General features: G+C 36.4%; 1 protein-coding gene and 1 long non-coding RNA gene across 2 annotated transcripts in view; both read right to left on the reverse strand.

Moving 5' to 3' along the window:
* Positions 1–681: 681 nt before the first annotated feature.
* LOC130054173 (uncharacterized) lies at positions 682–22,194 on the reverse strand. Its single transcript, XR_008802454.1, has 2 exons — positions 20,325–22,194; positions 682–1,109 (listed from the first exon to the last, which is right to left on the reverse strand). It is a non-coding gene; the product is annotated as an uncharacterized LOC130054173 (long non-coding RNA).
* Positions 11,851–22,381, reverse strand: part of LOC125669025 (uncharacterized) — a 59,887-nt gene continuing 49,356 nt past the window's right edge. Inside the window, exons 2-10 of the mRNA XM_056162772.1 lie at positions 19,570–20,391; positions 17,678–17,913; positions 17,360–17,540; positions 17,110–17,198; positions 16,820–16,957; positions 14,414–15,061; positions 14,157–14,296; positions 13,732–13,910; positions 11,851–13,617 (exon numbers count right to left, since the gene is read on the reverse strand). Coding sequence (XP_056018747.1) covers positions 12,839–13,617; positions 13,732–13,910; positions 14,157–14,296; positions 14,414–14,896 — 1,581 coding nt within the window. The 5' untranslated portion in view covers positions 14,897–15,061; positions 16,820–16,957; positions 17,110–17,198; ... (1 more) ...; positions 17,678–17,913; positions 19,570–20,391 and the 3' untranslated portion in view covers positions 11,851–12,838. The remainder of the gene's footprint in view (positions 13,618–13,731; positions 13,911–14,156; positions 14,297–14,413; positions 15,062–16,819; positions 16,958–17,109; positions 17,199–17,359; positions 17,541–17,677; positions 17,914–19,569; positions 20,392–22,381) is intronic.

Below are 22,381 nucleotides of genomic sequence, written 5' to 3' on the forward strand. Positions count from 1 at the left end.
GTGCAGTTTTGATCAAAATTGAGATTTTCAGAAAAATAGATAGCTAAAATGATGTTCTACATTTCAATTTAACAATGATACTTGGATCTTGTAAAACCAGAAAGTTATTCATCCATGACCTTATGTGTTAAGGATGTTCTCTCCTGGTTTGAATTTTTTCAGAAGTATGAAACTTTTTTGATAAACCATTTAAAAAATAAAATAAAGAGTATGTTAGTGCGGACTTTAAAGAATTACAGCCCCTCAAAGTTGCCCCTTTGCTGAAACTAAATTTTTAATGAAAATCACCAATTTTCACAAGAAACACACTATAAAACAAATATTAAGGACAGTATAATCTTGACTTTCTTTTATTTTATGAAAATTAAGCATAATTGATTATTTCAATAACTTTTGCATAAAATATATCACCAATTCTAGAAAAAATAAAAGATTAATTAAGATAATTGGATAAAATATCACACAAAATTTGAAGACCCATTTCATAAAAAAATTCAGCCTAGGGAGAATATCTGTATCAAACTTTTTCTGAAACTACTAATGTGGATTTGAATCATATTTGTGCTTAATTTAAATTTTAAAAAAATGTGTGGGGTAGTGTACATTGGAACAAAGATTTGAACCATTTTGTGTCCCCACCCCCTTCTTACACTGGCATACATTCTAAACAATAACAATATATGATTTGTTATAAAATTTGTATTCTTCAATTCATATTTACAAATTCTATATATTTATTTCATTACATGATAAATAGTCAGAAAACATGAATAATCTATGCATATATATACAATACTAATTCATATAAAATTAAAGAATCTGTAACACATATGCCCCCGGATCAGCATTTTCTAATTTCCATACACTGTGACCTTGATCTTTGACCTTCTGAACCCCAAATTGATAGGCATCTTCCCTTTTTTGTACGTATCCATATGTCCAAACTTGGTTTGAATAGAATACAAAGTACTTGAGTTATTATCCAGAAACCAGTTTTAACAGTCACCTTCCATGTGGCCATGAGGAAGAAATGTGCACTTCCTGGTATGGTTCCTCATATGATCACAGCATGACTCATCCCTCTCACTGTGGTTACCAAATGGATGTAGCTAAAAAGCAAACATTGGACCTCAATTTCTATCAATACTGTAAATTCTTAACAATAGAACAGAAAACACTCTTAGGTTTACCACCAGACTGCTCATACATCAACTTCAACTAACTTCAATTTTTGTCTAGCCAGGGATTATTTTTTAATGCCTTGCTCAACAAATTCTAAAAGAATTTCTTATGTATGCAAAAAGGTTATATGTGAATTTAATTGTGCATAAATGTTATGAAATATATGCTGAAATTCTAATCAGGATAATTTTTTTTAAATGTGCATTTTCAATACCCTATAAACAAATTATTAACATTATTAAAACTTTTTGACATTTACACTTTGAAGGAATAATTAAAATAAATTTTTGAGAAAATAATTTAATTCTCCAGAGCTGATCAGAAACAAATTATCGATCTAGTAACCCAATGGAAACAAATCTATACATGTACATGTATATACATGTATAGACAACAAAATTATCTTTTGTTGTAATTAATTTGTACACGAACGGCGCACCATAATTCTCTGAATGGGAGAAACCCCCTTTTCCCATTGAATTCTTTTTAATGAATTAATTTCGCTGTATACGTTGGCAATTTTTTAAAACAATGATATAGATTACACTTTTTAAGGATGGAGTCTTGTCAACTTCATCGTATTTAAGAAGTTTTCATTTTTTCACAGAATGTGCATTAAGATACACTTAATTCAAAAACATGAAGAAACCATGGGGTCATCAGCCTTAATTTTGCGTCAAAGTGAGCGGAAGTTCACGTTCTAAAAATAGCATTTCCCCGGATAAAATTGCAAAATTGAACCATACCTTACACAAGTGTTCATAAGTAGTATACAGCGTCCCGATGGGTGGTTCAACTGAGTGCAGTTTTGAGTGGGGGCCGATAGGGGGTTCAACGGAGTGCAGTTTTGAGTGCGGGCCGATGGCTGGTTCAGCGGAGTGCAGTTTTGAGCGGTATTGAGTGTAGGGGTCAAGCAGCGGGCCAGGTGGCCACCTGGCGCGGTCAAGCTGTGGAGGTGGGGGAGGTGGTGATGTGTAGCAGGCGAGGTGTGGGGGGATAGCGTGTGAGCGTTTTGTATTCCTGGTGTATTCCTTTATGTTAAATTTTCAAATAAAAAGAATTAAGAACAATGGTTGAAAGTTTACACATTTATTCAATGAACAATTTACACATAATTTACTGGTCCGTAGTATTGCATCATGTCTAGAAAAATAGATAGGCGAGAGGTTTCGTTTTCTTTTCACGGAAACGCGGCTATTTCTGAAAATCGCTATGACTTTGTTTTCTAAACAATGAGCTCAGCTATTCGGTAGTTCTATAAAACTGAATTCGGTTAACATGCAAAGAGTTTCATCATATGTTCACTATATTGTGTGGTTTGAGTCAGATCTTTCTGCAGGAGAGGTCATTACTGCCCGTGAAGGACTGCAAAAGTTAGGCCTATGCTCGGGCGCTTACGGCCTTTGAGCAGGGAGGGATCTTTATCGTGCCACACCTGCCGTGACACAAGACCTCGGTTTTTGCGATCTCATCCGAAAGACCGCCCCATATAGTCGCCTCTGACGACAAGCAAGGGGAAGTGAGGACTTATTCTAACCCGGATCCCATATAGTTTTACGCAATATATTTAAAAATAATTCATTTTACTCTAAAAGTACTTTGGACCTAAACTCTAGTATGGATATAGCAGAACAGTTTTATAGTATATAAAAACAACTATCTGTGCACTTCGCACCCTATGAGATCACAACGAAAAAGTACGTCACGACGTACATCTTACAATTCATGTCTATATGGTGTCGTTCTATTGATAGGCGTTATCAAGTGATAAGCCGTATACGTGAACAAATTTCTTGTCAAATAATATATTATTTCAATTTCGTATAAAATCACTCAACATTTTTTATATTTGCGCAAAGGTCATAATTCACATTGTGACCTTGAAATCGCCCCTCTATTTTCTCCCGATCCCGATCATCACTACGTTATGTAAGAAAATCTAATTTACATAATGATTGCGAGCAGAGTGTAAAGGAGTGACGATATACGGTGTATGGTGGTGTATAAAGTGTATATATATTTATATTCCTGTTACCAAAGGAAAAGTTAGGACACACTTCTGACACATAAAGAAACCCCCCTTTCCGCATTTGATTATGTCTGGCCTACTCTTGAAAATGAAAAACAGTATCCTGCATTAGCTGCATTTTAAATTTCCCTTTATCGGAGCACTTGGTCTCTATAGATCTGGGTTTTTACTATATCAACTATCTTTTTCTTTTTTATTAATATAAGAAGTCTCATAATTGTTCATGAAAAAAGTGAAGATAATGAACAATATTATATAATGATTACACAATTGAGAGTAGGGTAAACACGGATCCTTGTTAAAGTAAATATGAGTGGTGGCAAATGCTATGCATTATTTTTGTATGGGGACGCCTTAATTCAATGAGAAATAATTTCTCGGAATTAGTCAAAGATAAACCAATTTGTATATTTTACATTTTATTGAACATGCAATTTTTAAAACCATTATAAGAACACATGGACACAAGTCATACAGTTTGAACGCAATCGCACAAGTTCTCTCTTCTTTTTAGGGGTTCCAGGGTTTTGATGGCTCGTTCACCTCGTTGCAAAAGTCATTACTTCGATTTCTAGTGGCTGTCAGTCACTTATCCAGGGTCCTAACTGTCCGCATTTGTAACAGGGTACATGGGGAAATCTAGCGATCAATGCTCCATTTCACTACAGATGTACCAGAGGTTGTTATTTTTCGATGCTGCGAGTTTGGTTGAATCTAGTTCCTCCACCTTTTTTTTTTTCAAGGATAGCCATGTGCTTGGTGACCTTCTGTTCAATTCAATGATTCTGCTCCCAATACTGAGGTGATACAGATAATGAGAAACTTTTTATTCTTTGGGTCATGAGGGTATTCCCAGCTTTCTCCTCAGGCTAGTTCGGGGAATAAATAGATTTCTGACAAGGCAATGCATGGTCTGAACCATTTTCACTGGTGAGTATTTAATGTCAGCTATACAGACTTCTCATACGTTAGATAGTCAAATGTTCGACCGTTCTCGACACCGATTTTGACTATGGATAACTCCTTTTACCGGATCAGGGTATAGGGCTCAAGGCAGGTGTGACCGGTCACCAGGGGATGCTTACTCCTCCTAGGCACCTGATCGCACCTCTGGTGCGTCCAGGGGTCCGTGTTTGCCCAACTCTCTATTTTGTATTGCTTATGGGAGTTATGAGATAGATCATTGTTAGTTAAATTCGCCTTTCGTGTATTAGGCTGTAATAAGCCATTAGGATACTCTTGTGGAGACTGTCTCGTGTTAAACACGCTTTTTATACTTTTTGCAACCCCTCTTTTTTCTTTTCTTTCCTTTCCCTCCTTGGACGGCTCCGGCTATGGCACTACCAATCAAAGGGAGGAGAATGGTGAATAATCCGTGTCCTTTTTGACGTCTGACCCTGCGATGATATTTCATCGTCACACGACTTTTCTCTTCAATACACCTTTCGGAAATGAAGTTTCACTAGTGTTCTACCATTTAAAAAGGGCATAACGGTACCCAGAGAGGTCATGATGTGAATGTCGATGGTATCGAAATGTTTTTTACTCAGTTTCAAATATTCGGCCCTGATGGGTTCCCATTTGGCTTGTTGTCCGTTCACCAGGTGAAACGTGCAAGGGACCACCCTTAATAATTTCAATTCGTTGGACCCCACCACTTGAGGGTTCACGACATCGCAATACACGTACATGGATTTCAGATTTTCGTAGACATCCGTGGTATTGTTCCCCAAGTAAGTCACGTTGATCCATTTGGTTAGGGTTTCGTTCGGAAGGATGAATTTCTGACTATCCATACCGAGCTTGTAAGCTAAGGATGAGGGGAAACGAATGCACAAGGCGATTTTTTTTAGTGTTTTCCCTTTAAACTGATACATGATTCGCTCGTATTTTTCGAAATAAACTAATTTCATGAAACTCTCTTCTTTGGGGTTACCCATCGTTTTCCATATCTTTTTCATACTTCCTGCCAGTCCTTCGTTGATTTCGTCGATTAAAGCCGCGGAATGAACGTAAGCTCCGGGTCTGAAGTGAATTCGGACGATAGCCATCTTGCTATCGATGAGCTGAGTCCAGGGGGTATTGGGCCATTCTACCAGTACGGGACACTGCCTCAAAGGAAGCAGCTTGACTTTTTCCAGTCGAAATCGTCCCCATTTGAAAACATCCGGATTTTTGACGTGGGGAAGGAAATCTTCGGGGACGAGGATATCGAAATAAGCCTCTTCCACTGTAATGTTTTTCAAGGTATTGGGAAACATCATTTCGGTTAAACCGACTTCCCAATCCCCGTCCGTCAAATCCATGGATTGGGGTAATAAGATTTTAAACTGAGCTGCCGTATTGTTCGGAAAGGATTCCTTAGACCCATCACTGGGGAGCGTAAAATAAAACCCTTCACGTTGAGCCATGATGACTCAAATGATAAAAATGACCAACTCCCGTCTCTTCATACTGGTGCCCATCTTGTAAAGTATCTTGTGTGAGTTCGCTTCGTAATACCCATGTGATAAAAAATAACACATTTTTGTAGGTTTACAACTTTTATTTATTGCATATGTCATTTGATGTAGCTTTTTCCTTCAAGTAGATGCAGGTTAATATTTGAATGAATTCAGTTTTTAAAGACGGTGTTTCTCGTTATACAGAGATGTGATTCTGTCGCGTCGGTTAGTCTTCCTCCTCCTCCTCCTCCTCCTCCTCGTCTTCCTCCTCCTCCTCCTCCTCCTCCTCCTCCTCCTCCTCGTCTTCATCATTGTCATACTTATCTAGGTAAGATTCAAGTAAATATTTGTGTTTGCGAAGAGCCATCTTAATGGATTTCTTTAATCCATGATTGTCGGACACAAATTCATCGATGGCGTCCGTCACCTGTTCGTGCGTTGTGTCTTCTTGCAACTGATACTGATCGTAAAGGAACCGCTCATACAGTTTTCTAAACTGTTGGTAAGTTTCTCCTTTGGTCTTTTCGTCTGCTTTCTTACTAGCCTTCTTTTCTGACATATTTTGGTTCAAGTATTTCTCGTATCTCTTCTACCACTCCCCGGCAATATGTTTTCGCGCTTTATGTGCCATTTGGCGAAAGACGATATTCTCTTCCTCTGCATCACTGTCAGTATCAATCTGTGTTGGAGAGACATCACTCATGTCAATATCCTCTTCCTCATCGCTGTCCCCGTGTTTTAGTCTTTTGTGACGCATCATGGCATCTTTGCGGGAAAATAAAGCATGACACTCTGAGCACTCAATCATGTCAACTGCTCGAATGCATAAAAGTGAATGAATAATTCCTGGCTTTTAGGTTCTTTATATACTTCCACCACCACCACCACGACGCAATTACCGGTTGCATTGCTCAATGGTAGAGCGTTCGCTTCCTAACCAGAAGTTCATGAATTCGATTCCTCCTCATGCCATCGCCAACCTCAGACGTAAACATTGGTAGTGATTGGTCCTCCAGATGCACCGCATTTACGGGTCTTTCGGAAGACCGTATGGCGGTAGGCGTTTGCACGCTAAAGAGCCCTCACAACTAGGGGTAATAACCACCAAGCATAGGACTTCATCCACAAGTGGTGTATAATAAGGGTGAACATTTCTCGGAAGACGTGAAATAACCAGCCAACTACTACCATCCACACTTTCGTTAACATCACACATACACCCTACCTACACTTTCGTTAACACCACATACCACAACCATTATTTTCAATAACATCACATACCACCACTTATACACCACGTACCACCATTCACATTTCCATGAATATGATTTACACACAGCTAATGGGACATCAGATGCTAACACTTGTGTTTTAACACCGTTTTTTTCTACACCAATCACACCACTACCTATACAGGTCTGAGAATTGATAGTTTTACATATCAATATCAACGAAAGAGATAGATCTACCGTTATTACTTTGCATGTATCACTCACACATTTCCATTAACACCACCATACTACCACTCACATTTGCATTAACACCACCTATACACCACATACCACCACTCATACACCACTTACCACCACCTATACACCACATACCACCACCTGTACACCACTACTGGCACATCAGATGCCATCACTTACATCTTCTTTAACATTACTCACACCACTACCTATACAGGTCTGAGAATTGATAGTTTTACATATCAATATCAACGAAAGAGATAGATCTACCGTTATTACTTTGCATGTATCACTCACACATTTCCATTAACACCACCATACTACCACTCACATTTGCATTAACACCACCTATACACCACATACCACCACTCATACACCACTTACCACCACCTATACACCACATACCACCACCTGTACACCACTACTGGCACATCAGATGCCATCACTTACATCTTCTTTAACATTACTCACACCACTACCTATACAGGTCTGAGAATTGATAGTTTTACATATCAATATCAACGAAAGAGATAGATCTACCGTTATTACTTTGCATGTATTACCATCATACTACCATGCATATTTCCATTAACACCACCATACCACCACTCACATTTCCATTAACACCACATACCACCACCTATACACCACATACCACCACTCATACACCACTTACCACCACCTATACACCACTCAAACACCACATACCACCACCTATACAACCCATACCACCACCTGTACACCACTACTGACACACCAGATGCCATCACTTACATCTTTAACATTACTCACACCACTACCTATACAGGTCTGAGAATTGATAGTTTTACATATCAATATCAACGAAAGAGATAGATCTACCGTTATTACTTTGCATGTATTACCATCATACTACCATGCATATTTCCATTAACACCACCATACCACCACTCACATTTCCATTAACACCACATACCACCACCTATACACCACATACCACCACTCATACACCACTTACCACCACCTATACACCACTCAAACACCACATACCATCACCTATACACCACATACCACCACCTGTACACCACTACTGGCACATCAGATGCCATCACTTACATCTTCTTTAACATTACTCACACCACTACCTATACAGGTCTGAGAATTGATAGTTCTACATATCAATATCAACGAAAGAGATAGATCTACCGTTATTACTTTGCATGTATTACCATCATACTACCATGCATATTTCCATTAACACCACCATACCACCACTCACATTTCCATTAACACCACATACCACCACCTATACACCACATACCACCACTCATACACCACTTACCACCACCTATACACCACTCAAACACCACATACCACCACCTATACAACCCATACCACCACCTGTACACCACTACTGACACACCAGATGCCATCACTTACATCTTTAACATTACTCACACCACTACCTATACAGGTCTGAGAATTGATAGTTTTACATATCAATATCAACGAAAGAGATAGATCTACCGTTATTACTTTGCATGTATTACCATCATACTACCATGCATATTTCCATTAACACCACCATACCACCACTAACATTTCCCATTAACACCACATACCACCACCTATACACCACATACCACCACTCATACACCACTTACCACCACCTATACACCACATACCATCACCTATACAGCCCATACCACCACCTGTACACCACTACTGGCACACCAGATGCCATCACTTACATCTTCTTTAACATTACTCACACCACTACCTATATAGTTTTGCATTTCTTAGTATAACAATATTAATGAAAGAGATTGATCTACCGTTTTTAGTTTGCATGTGTCACCACCATACAATCACTCACATTTCCATTAACACCACATACCATCACCTATACACCACATACCATCACTCATACACCATGTATACACCACATACCACCATTCAAACACCCCATACCACCACCTATACACCCCATACCACCAACTCACGGCAACTGTACACCACTACTGGCACACCACATGCCATCACTTACATCGTCTTTAACATAACTCACACCACTACCCATTTAGGTCCTAAGTTATGTATTTCTTTGCATCAGAATATTAATGAAAGAGATTGATCTACCGATATTAGACTGCGTGTGTCACCACCATACTACCACCCACATTTTATTAACACCACATACCACCACTTGTACACCACAACACACTACCACTTATATGCTAAATAACACCTACTCCCCACTATCGGCACACCAGTTCCCTTGACTTTGGGTTTCTTTAACACTACTCACACTATTATCTATTTAGGTACTTAATTTTCCATTTCTTTCCATAATATTAATTAAAGAGATTGATTTAGTTTTATTAGTTTCCATGTTTCACCACCATAACACCGCTCACATTTTCGTTAACACCACACACTACCACCCAAATTTTCATTAACACCATACACCACCAATTATGTACCACATACCACCCCTCACATTCTCATGAACACCGCTACTGGCACCGCAGTTGCCACCACTCATATTTACTTTAACAAGGATCCGTGTTTACCCTACTCTCAATTGTGTAATCATTATATAATATTGTTCATTATCTTCACTTTTTTCATGAACAATTATGAGACTTCTTATATTAATAAAAAAGAAAAAGATAGTTGATATAGTAAAAACCCAGATCTATAGAGACCAAGTGCTCCGATAAAGGGAAATTTAAAATGCAGCTAATGCAGGATACTGTTTTTCATTTTCAAGAGTAGGCCAGACATAATCAAATGCGGAAAGGGGGGTTTCTTTATGTGTCAGAAGTGTGTCCTAACTTTTCCTTTGGTAACAGGAATATAAATATATATACACTTTATACACCACCATACACCGTATATCGTCACTCCTTTACACTCTGCTCGCAATCATTATGTAAATTAGATTTTCTTACATAACGTAGTGATGATCGGGATCGGGAGAAAATAGAGGGGCGATTTCAAGGTCACAATGTGAATTATGACCTTTGCGCAAATATAAAAAATGTTGAGTGATTTTATACGAAATTGAAATAATATATTATTTGACAAGAAATTTGTTCACGTATACGGCTTATCACTTGATAACGCCTATCAATAGAACGACACCATATAGACATGAATTGTAAGATGTACGTCGTGACGTACTTTTTCGTTGTGATCTCATAGGGTGCGAAGTGCACAGATAGTTGTTTTTATATACTATAAAACTGTTCTGCTATATCCATACTAGAGTTTAGGTCCAAAGTACTTTTAGAGTAAAATGAATTATTTTTAAATATATTGCGTAAAACTATATGGGATCCGGGTTAGAATAAGTCCTCACTTCCCCTTGCTTGTCGTCAGAGGCGACTATATGGGGCGGTCTTTCGGATGAGATCGCAAAAACCGAGGTCTCGTGTCACGGCAGGTGTGGCACGATAAAGATCCCTCCCTGCTCAAAGGCCGTAAGCGCCCGAGCATAGGCCTAACTTTTGCAGTCCTTCACGGGCAGTAATGACCTCTCCTGCAGAAAGATCTGACTCAAACCACACAATATAGTGAACATATGATGAAACTCTTTGCATGTTAACCGAATTCAGTTTTATAGAACTACCGAATAGCTGATCTCATTGTTTAGAAAACAAAGTCATAGCGATTTTCAGAAATAGCCGCGTTTCCGTGAAAAGAAAACGAAACCTCTCGCCTATCTATTTTTCTAGACATGATGCAATACTACGGACCAGTAAATTATGTGTAAATTGTTCATTGAATAAATGTGTAAACTTTCAATCATTGTTCTTAATTCTTTTTATTTGAAAATTTAACATAAAGGAGTACACCAGGAATACAAAACGCTCACACGCTATCCCCCCACACCTCGCCTGCTACACATCACCACCTCCCCCACCTCCACAGCTTGACCGCGCCAGGTGGCCACCTGGCCAGCTGCTTGACCCCTACACTCAATACCGCTCAAAACTGCACTCCGCTGAACCAGCCATCGGCCCGCACTCAAAACTGCACTCCGTTGAACCCCCTATCGGCCCCCACTCAAAACTGCACTCAGTTGAACCACCCATTGGGACGCTGTATACTACTTTCATAGACAAAATTCTTGATGTTGATTTTCAAATATTTTAGTATGAATATACAGTACGATATTGCAATTGTATATTTTAGGGAAAATTTTATTGATATATACCCCCAACTTGTTCCTATTCTAATTCGAATTTCCTCTGTCTAATTTTAAAATTTTACTTTTTTGAGCCAAAACAATAAAAGTTCTTATGAAATTTAAACAATAACCATATATTTACAAATTCCTATAATTTTACCTAAAGATAGGCAATTCCTTATAGTTTATTCCTCAAGAAAAAAAATTGCAGGTCATCACCCATTTAAGAAAGTAATTTTACTTAAAATGATGAGATTTATTTCAAATTCAAATTTTACATTCATTTAAAGCGACTATATTTACAATATCAAAATTTATTAGTGTTATAAGCAAATTATCAGTCATAATTATTTTTCTATGATGTTTTAAAAAATATGATTTTTATTAAAGCAACAATCACAAACTAACTGCCTTCGTGAACAAGAGTTTTCAGGCAATCTAATCCGAATTTTGTCTATCTTTTTTTCTTAAATGTAAAATACAGATCTTTTTAAACTTATTTTGAATTTTAATTTAGTTTGATGCATTTTAATGAATAAAAACACATTGTGCTGAAATTCAGTCATTTTCATTTGAAATGAAAATGGAAATTTAATAGACCAATTTCATTTAGTATCAAAATTCAAAGAACAATATCATAACCGCTGTGTACATCAATACCGATGTAGTTCGCACACAATTTTTTTGCAGTTCAATTCTTGCAACGATCACTCTCTCTCTCTCTCTCTCTCTCTCTCTCTCTCTCTCTCAAAAACAGAACATGTTAAATTGAGTATAGCATATAATAAACTTTCATACCGTTGACATCCATACATTGCTTTGGGTGATGTTTGATTAAATATTTCAGCAAACAAACAATATTTTTTAATGTACTGAAAAAATACTGTTAGATTCAGATAAGTCATAATTGAATTTCTTTTTTAGCCAAGTGTAAATGCTTTTTAGAGCAATCATATGTTGCCCATATCACCGTAAAAATAAACTTACACATTATAACATAGTATGTCCTTTCGTTCCCATATTAGACATACTTCCCTATAGTAATTAACTAGAAAATATGCAGCAAGCAAAAGAAGAGTGATAAAAATTAATGCCCATTTCCAAAGCAACCTTGAACTAAATAAACACGGCTTTAAAATATTTCTAAATCGCATATGAATATAACCAGGTTTTCAACATAGACAGAGCACCAGTCTAAAAAATAAATCAAAGTATTGAGAGGGTTGAGAATCTTACATCAACATCCAACAAATATTAACAAACAGTGATTGTTTACATGTACATCATACAGAGCCCAACTTACAGTATTCTAAATACTTTGATCGTAAATGTTTCCATTACTGCATCATTACATTTCTATGATGTTGTGACTTATAATATTTTGTATGTACATGTATAAACTTGTAGGGAGAGGGCAAATCAAGTTTTCAGAACTTGTGCCTAATTCCAATGTAAATGTCTAATGCAATAAATATGTTCAAACTAATTGTCCAATGACTATCATCAATCTATATTTCACATGTTGATACAAAGTATTTGTTTAAAGAAAAATGACTTTCTGAGATTTAGTCACCCGAACACCATTTCTGACTTTTTCAGACAACAAATTTTGTATTCCATCATGTGGATCTCTTCTATAAGCAAGTTGTAGACACCTAAAGTTAAGTCCACTTCCAGCAATTTTGCTTGCCATGCCTTTACTGACAACTTTTTCATTGATTAAATGATTCAGAGTTGGTATATTCTTTCTTACCTCTGAACTGTATCTGCAGCTTTCTAATGCATTTAAAAAAGTAAATGAAGCATTTGAAAATATACAATTTGACACATCTATGTCTAAATGTCCGATCAGTTTTTGAAGAGCAAGTACATCTTCTATAGCATCATGAGCATTGTACTTGGATGATACAAAATGTTTAAAAAGACTTTCCCGAGAATAACAATTCAATGTACCATCATAGATTTTAAAAAGTATCTTTGTGTCTACAAATCCTGCAATGCATGGAGAAAAATCTTTTTTTTTTTTTTTACAAGATTCAAGAGCATTTAAGAGAAGGTGGCAATCATACGATTTAATATTGTGACCAATCAGAATTACTTTAGTTTGAAATTTTGAAACAAAATTAAGCAAAGCATCAATTCCAGCTGAAATTTTTAAAGGATTCACTTCTACATTTTTGCTAAACATTTTTTCATTAACAATCTCGATTCCGGTAATTTCTGAAGCTTTTGCTGTGATGTGTATTCTCGGAAAGACATAGGTGGAAAACTTTTCTTCACCACACACAGCAGCTAACTGCGTAATATGAGAATCTCTTGCTGGAAAATGAATTAACACCAAAATATAATACTGTACATGTATTCATTTCAGAACTTCTTTTCCCAACTGATTAATCAATTTTGATGTTGAACAGGTAGTAAAAAGAAACAAACCTAATCCTGTTGCTTCAAGGTCAAAGAACACAAGTGGGGTGTTCGAAGAAAATGTTGCTGGCTGGAGTGCAGCTTTGATGATTGGTTCTGGTATCGCTGTTATATCAATCTCATCAAACGCAATCTCCGATTTGTAATTTTCCTCCTCTCTAGTCTCCATAACAGCTGTTGATTGCTTCCTAAAATTTTGATAGTCAATATTATCTTGAGAAGAAGACTTTTATATAACCCACCCTATTTTTGCATTTTTGTGATTGTCTCCCTTTTAAATGAGGCATGCCCATTCATTTGAACACACTTGATTCCCATCCACCCAAAGACAGAGAAGAATATGAAAATGTTAATAGTTTATGCTGATGACAACAGACAAATTTTGATAAGAAAAGCTCATTTGAGCCTTCGGCTCAGGTGATATAAAAACTAACCGGTTTGCTTTAAGTTGTAACCTCCTTTTCTTAGCTTGCTTTGTCAAGGCTAGAGCTTTTTTTCTTCGGGCTTGAGTATCCTTTGATAATGCCAATTTCCCTGTATAGGCCCCAGGGGACAGTCCTAGTTTCTTGTTCAACTATAAATAAATCAAGATAATAAACTGGTCAGATTTTCTACTTTTCCTGACATGTAGGTATCTTTTTAAAATATTTCAAAATACATGGCCAATTCTTAATACTTGCTTCTTACTTACTTGTATCAAATAACCTTGGCCCATGTTTTTTTTAGCCACACTGGCAGCAACCCTGTAACCAATGGAACGGCTGTAGAGATGAGTTTTGGGAGTTTTGGACGCCACAGTTTTGTTGAAGCTTTCATTAGGTTGTGTGCTTCCAAATCTTGAAAGTTTTAGGTTGTGTTTCTTTAAGCGGTTAAAGACCAGTGCAATATCTTCTTGCAATTCCTTGTTTTCCAGTGGTCGACCATAAGGAAGTGAAGAATACTTCTTTGTTGCATTTTCTTTGTGTTGACACCATGTTACACTACACTCTGTATGGTTTCCAAATGGATGGAGGGACAAGGCCGAGAGTCCCCTCTCTATTTCACATGGATTTCCCTGATTCTGCGACAACATATAACTGAAAGACTTCTTAAAATACTGAATTACTTTCGTAGACAATGATTTATGTTTTCTCTGAAGATTATACAATGAATTTGAAATGTTTTTTTTGGACATGATTCTTGTCCCAGTATTTCTTCAAATTTGCATCTAGATCCTTGTGGATTTTCGACATTGCTGTGGTGTCATCATCACCAATTATTGTCTCCATCTGAACACCTTGTTGCATCACACTCCCAACCATCTCAACCACCATATCTGGTCCCATTGATTTTGAACTACCTGTGAAAAGTTAGCAGATGGGTTATATACTGCATAACAAACGAAAGGCCCACAGGCCTTATAGGTCACCTGAGTACTAGTGAAAAAGTATCACTACTCCCAGGAGCTATGAAATCTAGAAAAATGTTCCTGCTCTGAATATATAAGCTAAATTCTGATGTTCAGCAACAGTATAAATCAAGATGTGTTATTAAAACTTCAATGTCCTCAAAAGTGCATACACTGATGAAAGGCTTTATAAAATATAATACGTGTATTAACATTCATACATTAAAAGATATGACTAATTTGGACCCATCCTAGAGTCAAAACACTGGGTTGTAAAATTCACCATTTTTTAGTACGTCCTTTTCTGCTATTCCTAAGTATGCATTTAGATTTTATACAGTATCAGCAAACTTACACATAAATACTATATACTAAGTTTGGCAGCACCCTGGGGTCAGAACCCCTACCCCTGTGTTCATCAAATTTTCAATTTTGGTAAAGGACTACCTGCTCTTTCTAAATATCCAATCCATTTCAATTTAGTATCAATAGCAATAAAAAGATGTTATTTATTAAATGTTTTACACATAAACACTATATAGTAAATTTGGCCCTGCCCCGGGGTCAGAACTCCTACCCAAGGGATTATGAAATTCACAATTTTGGTAGAGGCCTTCCTGCTCTACATCACTATTCATTTAGTTCTTCTTAAACATGTGTGGTTGTAAAGAAGATTTATGAAAATTGGTCAATTTTGGGCGGTTTTTGCCCTGCCCCTAAGGCCTCTGGGGTGCAGGAATCCTGAAATTTACAGTTAATGTTCCCCTTCTTCCAAAGATGCTTCATACCAAATTTGAAAAGAATTGGAATGACAGTTATCAATAAGTTAAAAATTTCAATTGTTCACACATTTAATAATAATAGACCATTTTGGCCCCACCCTGATACTAAAACCCCTACCCCTGGTTCATCAAATTTACAATTTTGGTAAGGCACTATCTGTTCTTTCTAAATATCCATTCAGTTTCAATTTAGTATAAATAACACTAAAAAAAGATGTTATTTAAGTGTTTTACACATCAACACTATATATCAAGTTTGGCCCTGCCCTGGGGGTCAGAACCCCTACCCCGAGGGTCATGAATTTACAATTTTGGTAGAAGCTTTTTGCTCATCATTATGATATACTCACTTTCTCTGCTAAATGCTCAGGAGTAAAGAAGAAGATTTTTAAAGAAATACATCAATTTTACAGTTTTTACCCCAAAATATGGGCCCCTTAGAGTGAGGGGTCATGAAATTTACAATTTCCAGTCTCCTTCACCTACAGATGCTACATGCCAAATTTGGTCGAAATTGGTACAGTAGTTCCTGAGATGAAGTTGTTAATGGACGACACACGACAGACGATGGATGCAGACCATTGGTCGGGGGCCATGATTTTTACAACTTGAGTCTACACTATGTAAGGAAGTTTTCATGTAAATGTCAGCTCTTCTGGTCCAGTGGAACTTGAGGAAAAGATTTTTAAATGACCCCATCCTATTTTTGCATTTTTGTGATTATCTCCCCTTGGAGGGGCCATAGCCCTTCATTTGAACAAACTTGAAAGCCCTTCACTCAAGGATGCTTTTTACCGAGTTTGGTTGAAATTGTTGGAGAGGAAGTCAAAAATGTGAAAAGTTTAAAGACAGACAGACGATGGACAACAGGTGATCAAAAAAGCTCACTTGAGCTTTCAGCTCAGGTGAGCTAAAAAAAACAACTAACCTGACCAATTTCTTTTACATTTATGTAACATGGGAAGTTGGTTTTTCTTCTCTGCATTTTCACAAATTTTACAGCATTTGTTTCTGACACTGTATTCAACAATCTTTCCCGTCTGTGTTCCTATCATTGAGCAATGTCCTTTAAAAAAAGATGACAACCTTTTATATCAAGAACATTGCTAATTGTTTATGTAAGTCATGTTGCAATAATCCCTAAATCATAATTTAAAAAAAAAATTGTGTATAATTATGATAATACCTGTATTATCATCTCAGTGGATATATACTTACCAGTTAAACTATCAAACGACCTTCCACTTCCCCTCTTTTGTCATGCCCCATCGACACTCACTGTAATTGCATTGCCTCTGTTGTCAACACTGATAAAATATATAAACCAATTAATTTATTAGGTCAATGTTAAAGATACTTTCCCTATTTTTCTCATAGCTATTCCAGTAATAACTCAATTACTCACAATGAAATCAAATTGTTTGATAATACAGTGAGTACAGTTCAAAGTAACCATGTAAATACCTACTTGGAAGTTTTGTCTACTTCCTCTGCAAGTGCTTCCTTGATTGATGTCTCTGCCACAGACTCTGTGGCCAGACCAACTTCCTCCTGTCTAATTTGAATCAAGGTTTTGATGATTGGTGGAATGTTAAGCTCTCCTGGTATACCATTAATCTGTTCAAATCCTATTCCAGTGTGTTGAATGGCTTAATTAAAGTAAAAAGGATGTATATATAGCAACCTGTTTATCTAACATCTAGTATTCATAATTACTCTTGTATTATTTAATTCTTAATTACCAATACTTCTAAACACAAACTGTGAATTTGATTGATATATTTACCAGCTACAAGCTTGCGATTGGCATCCCACACTTTATTATGTCTTTTCCCTGTTGGTACATTATTCACATGCTTACAGTTGGTGTTCGAACATGGTATCTTCAATAAGGCAGATGAACCATATGTAATAACTCCGATTGAGTGGTGTAACTGAAGTGGTAGACCACATTTTTTACATTCTGCCAATAACTCTTCCGCCAGTTATCCACTGTGCATTGACTCTCGAGTTTTCATATACCTAGTGAAAATACAGTTCAATAATTAAGCATGCATAGAAAATTTTGAAATAGTTTTCTTTTTTTTCTTTTTTTTTACTTTGTAATCAAACATTGAATACTTATAAGCATCTAAATGCTTATTGTCCTTACTACAATAATAGCACATCCAAACAAGTGGACATCTAAGTGACATTGGACACATCTGATCAGTTCAGGCCAAATAAAAGAATATGTATGGTTCCGATTACACGACAATCCCTAGTTTTTACCCCCGACCCTAAACTTTTTTTTGAATCTTTCCAAAACCAGTTACCGTATTTTGCTGAATGTAATGCACACTTAGAATTTTTCAAGATTTTCTTTTATGAGAAGGGGGTGTGTATTAATATATACCACTATATATATATATATATATATATATATATATATATATATATATATACTGTATATATATATATATATATATTGACTGTAAGTTCATTCATAGCCAATATATAGATACTGCTAAAATGCTAAGCTATACACACTGGCTACAGGCCATCTAACATTAGACAGAAAATGACTTAGAACTAAAGGGTGCTTACATAAACAATAGTGCAAATTTCAGGTTGTTTGAATATAATGAGTGATCACCCTCCTTATTTAAAAAAAAACCAGTTGGATAGGTTCAAGACCTTGAAAGTGCTTGAAAACAATATCTGTTATTTTTTGTTGATTTCAAATTCTGTATTTTAAATTTTTTATTTGAAAAATATATATAAGAATTGTCAAAACTAGGAGGATCCCTACCAATTTGATAGGTATATATCACATCATATATAAATGGTACATGCAAAGACGTGAAAGTAAAAGGAAATTGAGCTTCCATTTAAAATTTATCATTAAAAAAATAAATAAGAAAAATAAAATAAAATCCCTACCTACCTATCCTATTTTTTAAAGGAAGTGTAACTGGAACCACACATATTTTATTTGGCCTCACCATAGAGAGAATTGTTATTCTAACATAAAATGAAAAGCATTCTAACCATTCATTAAAACACTTCATGAAAGCATTTTCACATTCATAAAAAAAAAAGAAAGATTTTTTTTATAATTGATTCTCAAAATAATCACTTCTTTATAACAAATGTTTAGATAGACTTTTGTTGTTCACGATCTTAATTGACTAATTGACAAATCTTAATTGCTTTTATTAAATGGAATGGGGTTCATTCCATTTAATAAAAGCAATTAAGATTTTTGTTGTTGAAAATCCACATCATATATGATTTACTAATTTTAGACCTGACTGAGACACCATACTTTTCTTTCTAATATTATGAACACATAAACACTGGACTGGTGTTTTGTAACTAAATGGGGTTTTGAAAAAAAGTTAGCATATTTAATGCACTTAATTACCATTGTTTCATTGACAATGTTTAATTTGGTTGGTACATAATTACGTCAGTTTACCTGAATATTGAAAATTCATGAATTCATGTTGATGAGCGCGAGTGAAAAGTCATGACCAGCTGATGACGTATTTGTAAGCTAGGCCTATACATGTACACACGTATGTTCATATGTAGGCCAGCGATTTTATAGAATATATACATAAGTTGTAATGACCCTTACGGAAGATTATAATTAAAGATATATTATTCCACGTCCATGGTGTACATTTTACTTACATTTTCTTCGTGTGCAACAGTATACTAGTCATCTGAAATGTCGTCTGCCAGGTGTGGAAATTGTGGAACGGTGCTCTCTTTATCGGAGGGGATTGCATAGTCATGCTGTGAAAGAATGACACTTTTCTCCCATCTTTTTCGCTGGGCTTCGGCGATATTATTGTATTTATTTGCAGTTACAGACTTCGTGAACCGCCCTCGCCGCCTTGACTTTCCCATGTTGTTTACGTTTGCATGAAAGTTACGATGGTTGTCGTTAAGTTTTCGTTGCGTTTGTCGAAACATTAAGAATTTAATGAAGTGTGCTTGTAAATGGTACAGAGTTGCCATTTCTATTTCAATATAATCATTTAATAATTGTTTATTCTCCAAAAATTAACAACAGAAATTTTACGTCACTCAAACTATGGAGACCCACTTACGTTAAAAAACGCTGACAAGTATCCATCCTTAATCAAAATGATGCTTCGATAAAGCTACATTGAACATTAGCATCAACTCCAAAATTAAGTGGTGCTAGACCTAAATTACTTAGCAAAGTTCTGGTTTTTATGATAGTTTAAATGACAGTCTTGAAAGCTTTTACGCACTTGACAAAAAGCCAGACACTCTCAGTCTTGTTGATGTTGAACAGGAATTTGAATATCTGACAGCTCGTTTCAATAAGCGTAAACAGGAATTTGGAGAGGATAGAACGTTAACATCACGAGAAGCAACTGTGAAGAAACAAGAGAGGGTAGTTTCATTTAGCTTACCAACACCAGCTCATCCTAGCCATTGTCATCCTTCTGCAAGTACATCGACCTCCCCACTTTGTGGAAACTTAAAAACAGAACATGAGGAATTAAGAAGGAGAATTAAAGAATTGGAAATATCAGAGGTAGAATTGACAGCTCAACTGAACAGGTATGATTTACATTCTACATCAAGAAGGACACAATTGTCCGCACAAGATTCCTGCAATTCTAATTCAGGAAGGACATAATTGTTCGCTCAGAATCCTGATATATTTAACACAGGAAGGGCACAATTGCTCAATAAAAAAATTGTTATATCTGACCCTGGAAGGGCACATCTGCCCAATCAGAACTCTCTATCTGACACTGAAAGGGCACATCTGCCCGCTCAGAAATGTTTTATAAATCTGGATCAGGATGGGAATCACTGCAGGTAACAAGTCCGTTAGACTCGAACAATATGATACCTACAGAAAGATTGGTTAGTACAAGACATGTTCAAGTTTTAAACCACCCTGTTCGGAAAGAGAAAGAACCGGATAAGTTCAATGGTACATCTGTTGACCTGAAGGAATTTTTAATCCATTTTGAACAAGTCTCCGATTGGAACAAGTGGTCATATCAAGAGAAAGCCCAACAGCTAGTTATGTGCCTAAGGGGGTGAGGCTCAGAAATTGTTAGAAGACTTAACAACTACACAGAGAGCTGATTATGACAGTTTACGGTCTATTTTGACTAAGCGTTTCAATCCTCTCGAGTTGGTTACTGCACACAGGTGTGAATTTAGATCTCGTAAACGCAAACATGGTGAAAATCCATCAGGTTATGGATATGCGCTCAGGAGACTATATTGTCTAGCATTCCAAACATAACATATGATGACAGGGAAATTAACGTCCTCGAGCAGTTCATAAATGGTATAGGCAACTCTGCTATTCATGACCATGTAATTTTCCATCATCCCAAAACCCTAGAAGCAGCTATCTTCCTAGCTATTGAGTTTGGGGCAGCAAGAGGACCACAATTGTCCGTCCCCAAATCCGTCTATGTATCTGATACTATAAATACAGTAACAATTTAAACAAAAGTGAAAAAGAAACCCCAAAGCAAGAACCTCATAAAGATATGGCAGAAATAATGAGGTTGATGCGAAATTGCGTAGAAAAACTCTCTAAACTCGGATCTAATAAAAGAGGTAAGAAGCGCCCTAGAAACCCTGCGTCAACAGAATGCTATTACATGTATTATCATAAGGAAGGACACATTGCAAAATACTGTCCGGACAGACTGACAAATGTCCCTCTTACAAACACAAACATGACTCTTTCAAATCAGGAAAACTGGAGAGGGTTACTCTAAGTGCCCCTAGGTGTGACCCCTGGCTGTAATGAAAAAGAGGACAACAATATACAAATAAATGTACTGAGGAAATCCTGTCTACTTGTAAAATGTTCTATGGGGAACAATATATGTTAATAAATTTCCAGCATATACAGGTTCAGTTGCAAGTATTATGTCAAAGAAAGTTTTTATGATGCTGGAAAATAGACCCAGTTTGAGTGACTCTGATGACATTCTCACAGCTGCAGATGGAAATGCGTTGAAAATTTTAGGAAAAGCTGATGTACAATTTAGTATTGATGGGATTGTTTTTGTCATGAACTCACTATTGCTGAGATTGATGATCTTAAAGGTATCATAGGGATGAACTTCCTTGAGCAACATGATTCAACAATACGAGTCTCAAAAGGCTTATTACAAATAGCAGGTGTAGCGGTGATCGCGGTCGCTGGTGCTCAGGGTCGCTCTAAATATAGCGGTAGCCCTGCTGTTCGACGCTCGCATAATTCGACCCATAGGTAATTGTAAACATTTTATATGGTTGTAATCAGCAATTAGTGTGAAGTATGGTGATGAAAAAAAACCAAAAGACAATAAAACAATTGGCATTATTGAATTATTTTGTTTTAAAAACCAGAAAATGCTTTGGTTTTTAATTCTACATCTTTAAATTGTGATCGGCATATGAACTTCATTTATGCACATATTTTAATAAGAAGACGTGCATTTTAACT

The sequence above is a fragment of the Ostrea edulis genome, chromosome 4 (assembly GCF_947568905.1).
Source record: "Ostrea edulis chromosome 4, xbOstEdul1.1, whole genome shotgun sequence".
Lineage (NCBI taxonomy): Eukaryota > Metazoa > Mollusca > Bivalvia > Ostreida > Ostreidae > Ostrea > Ostrea edulis.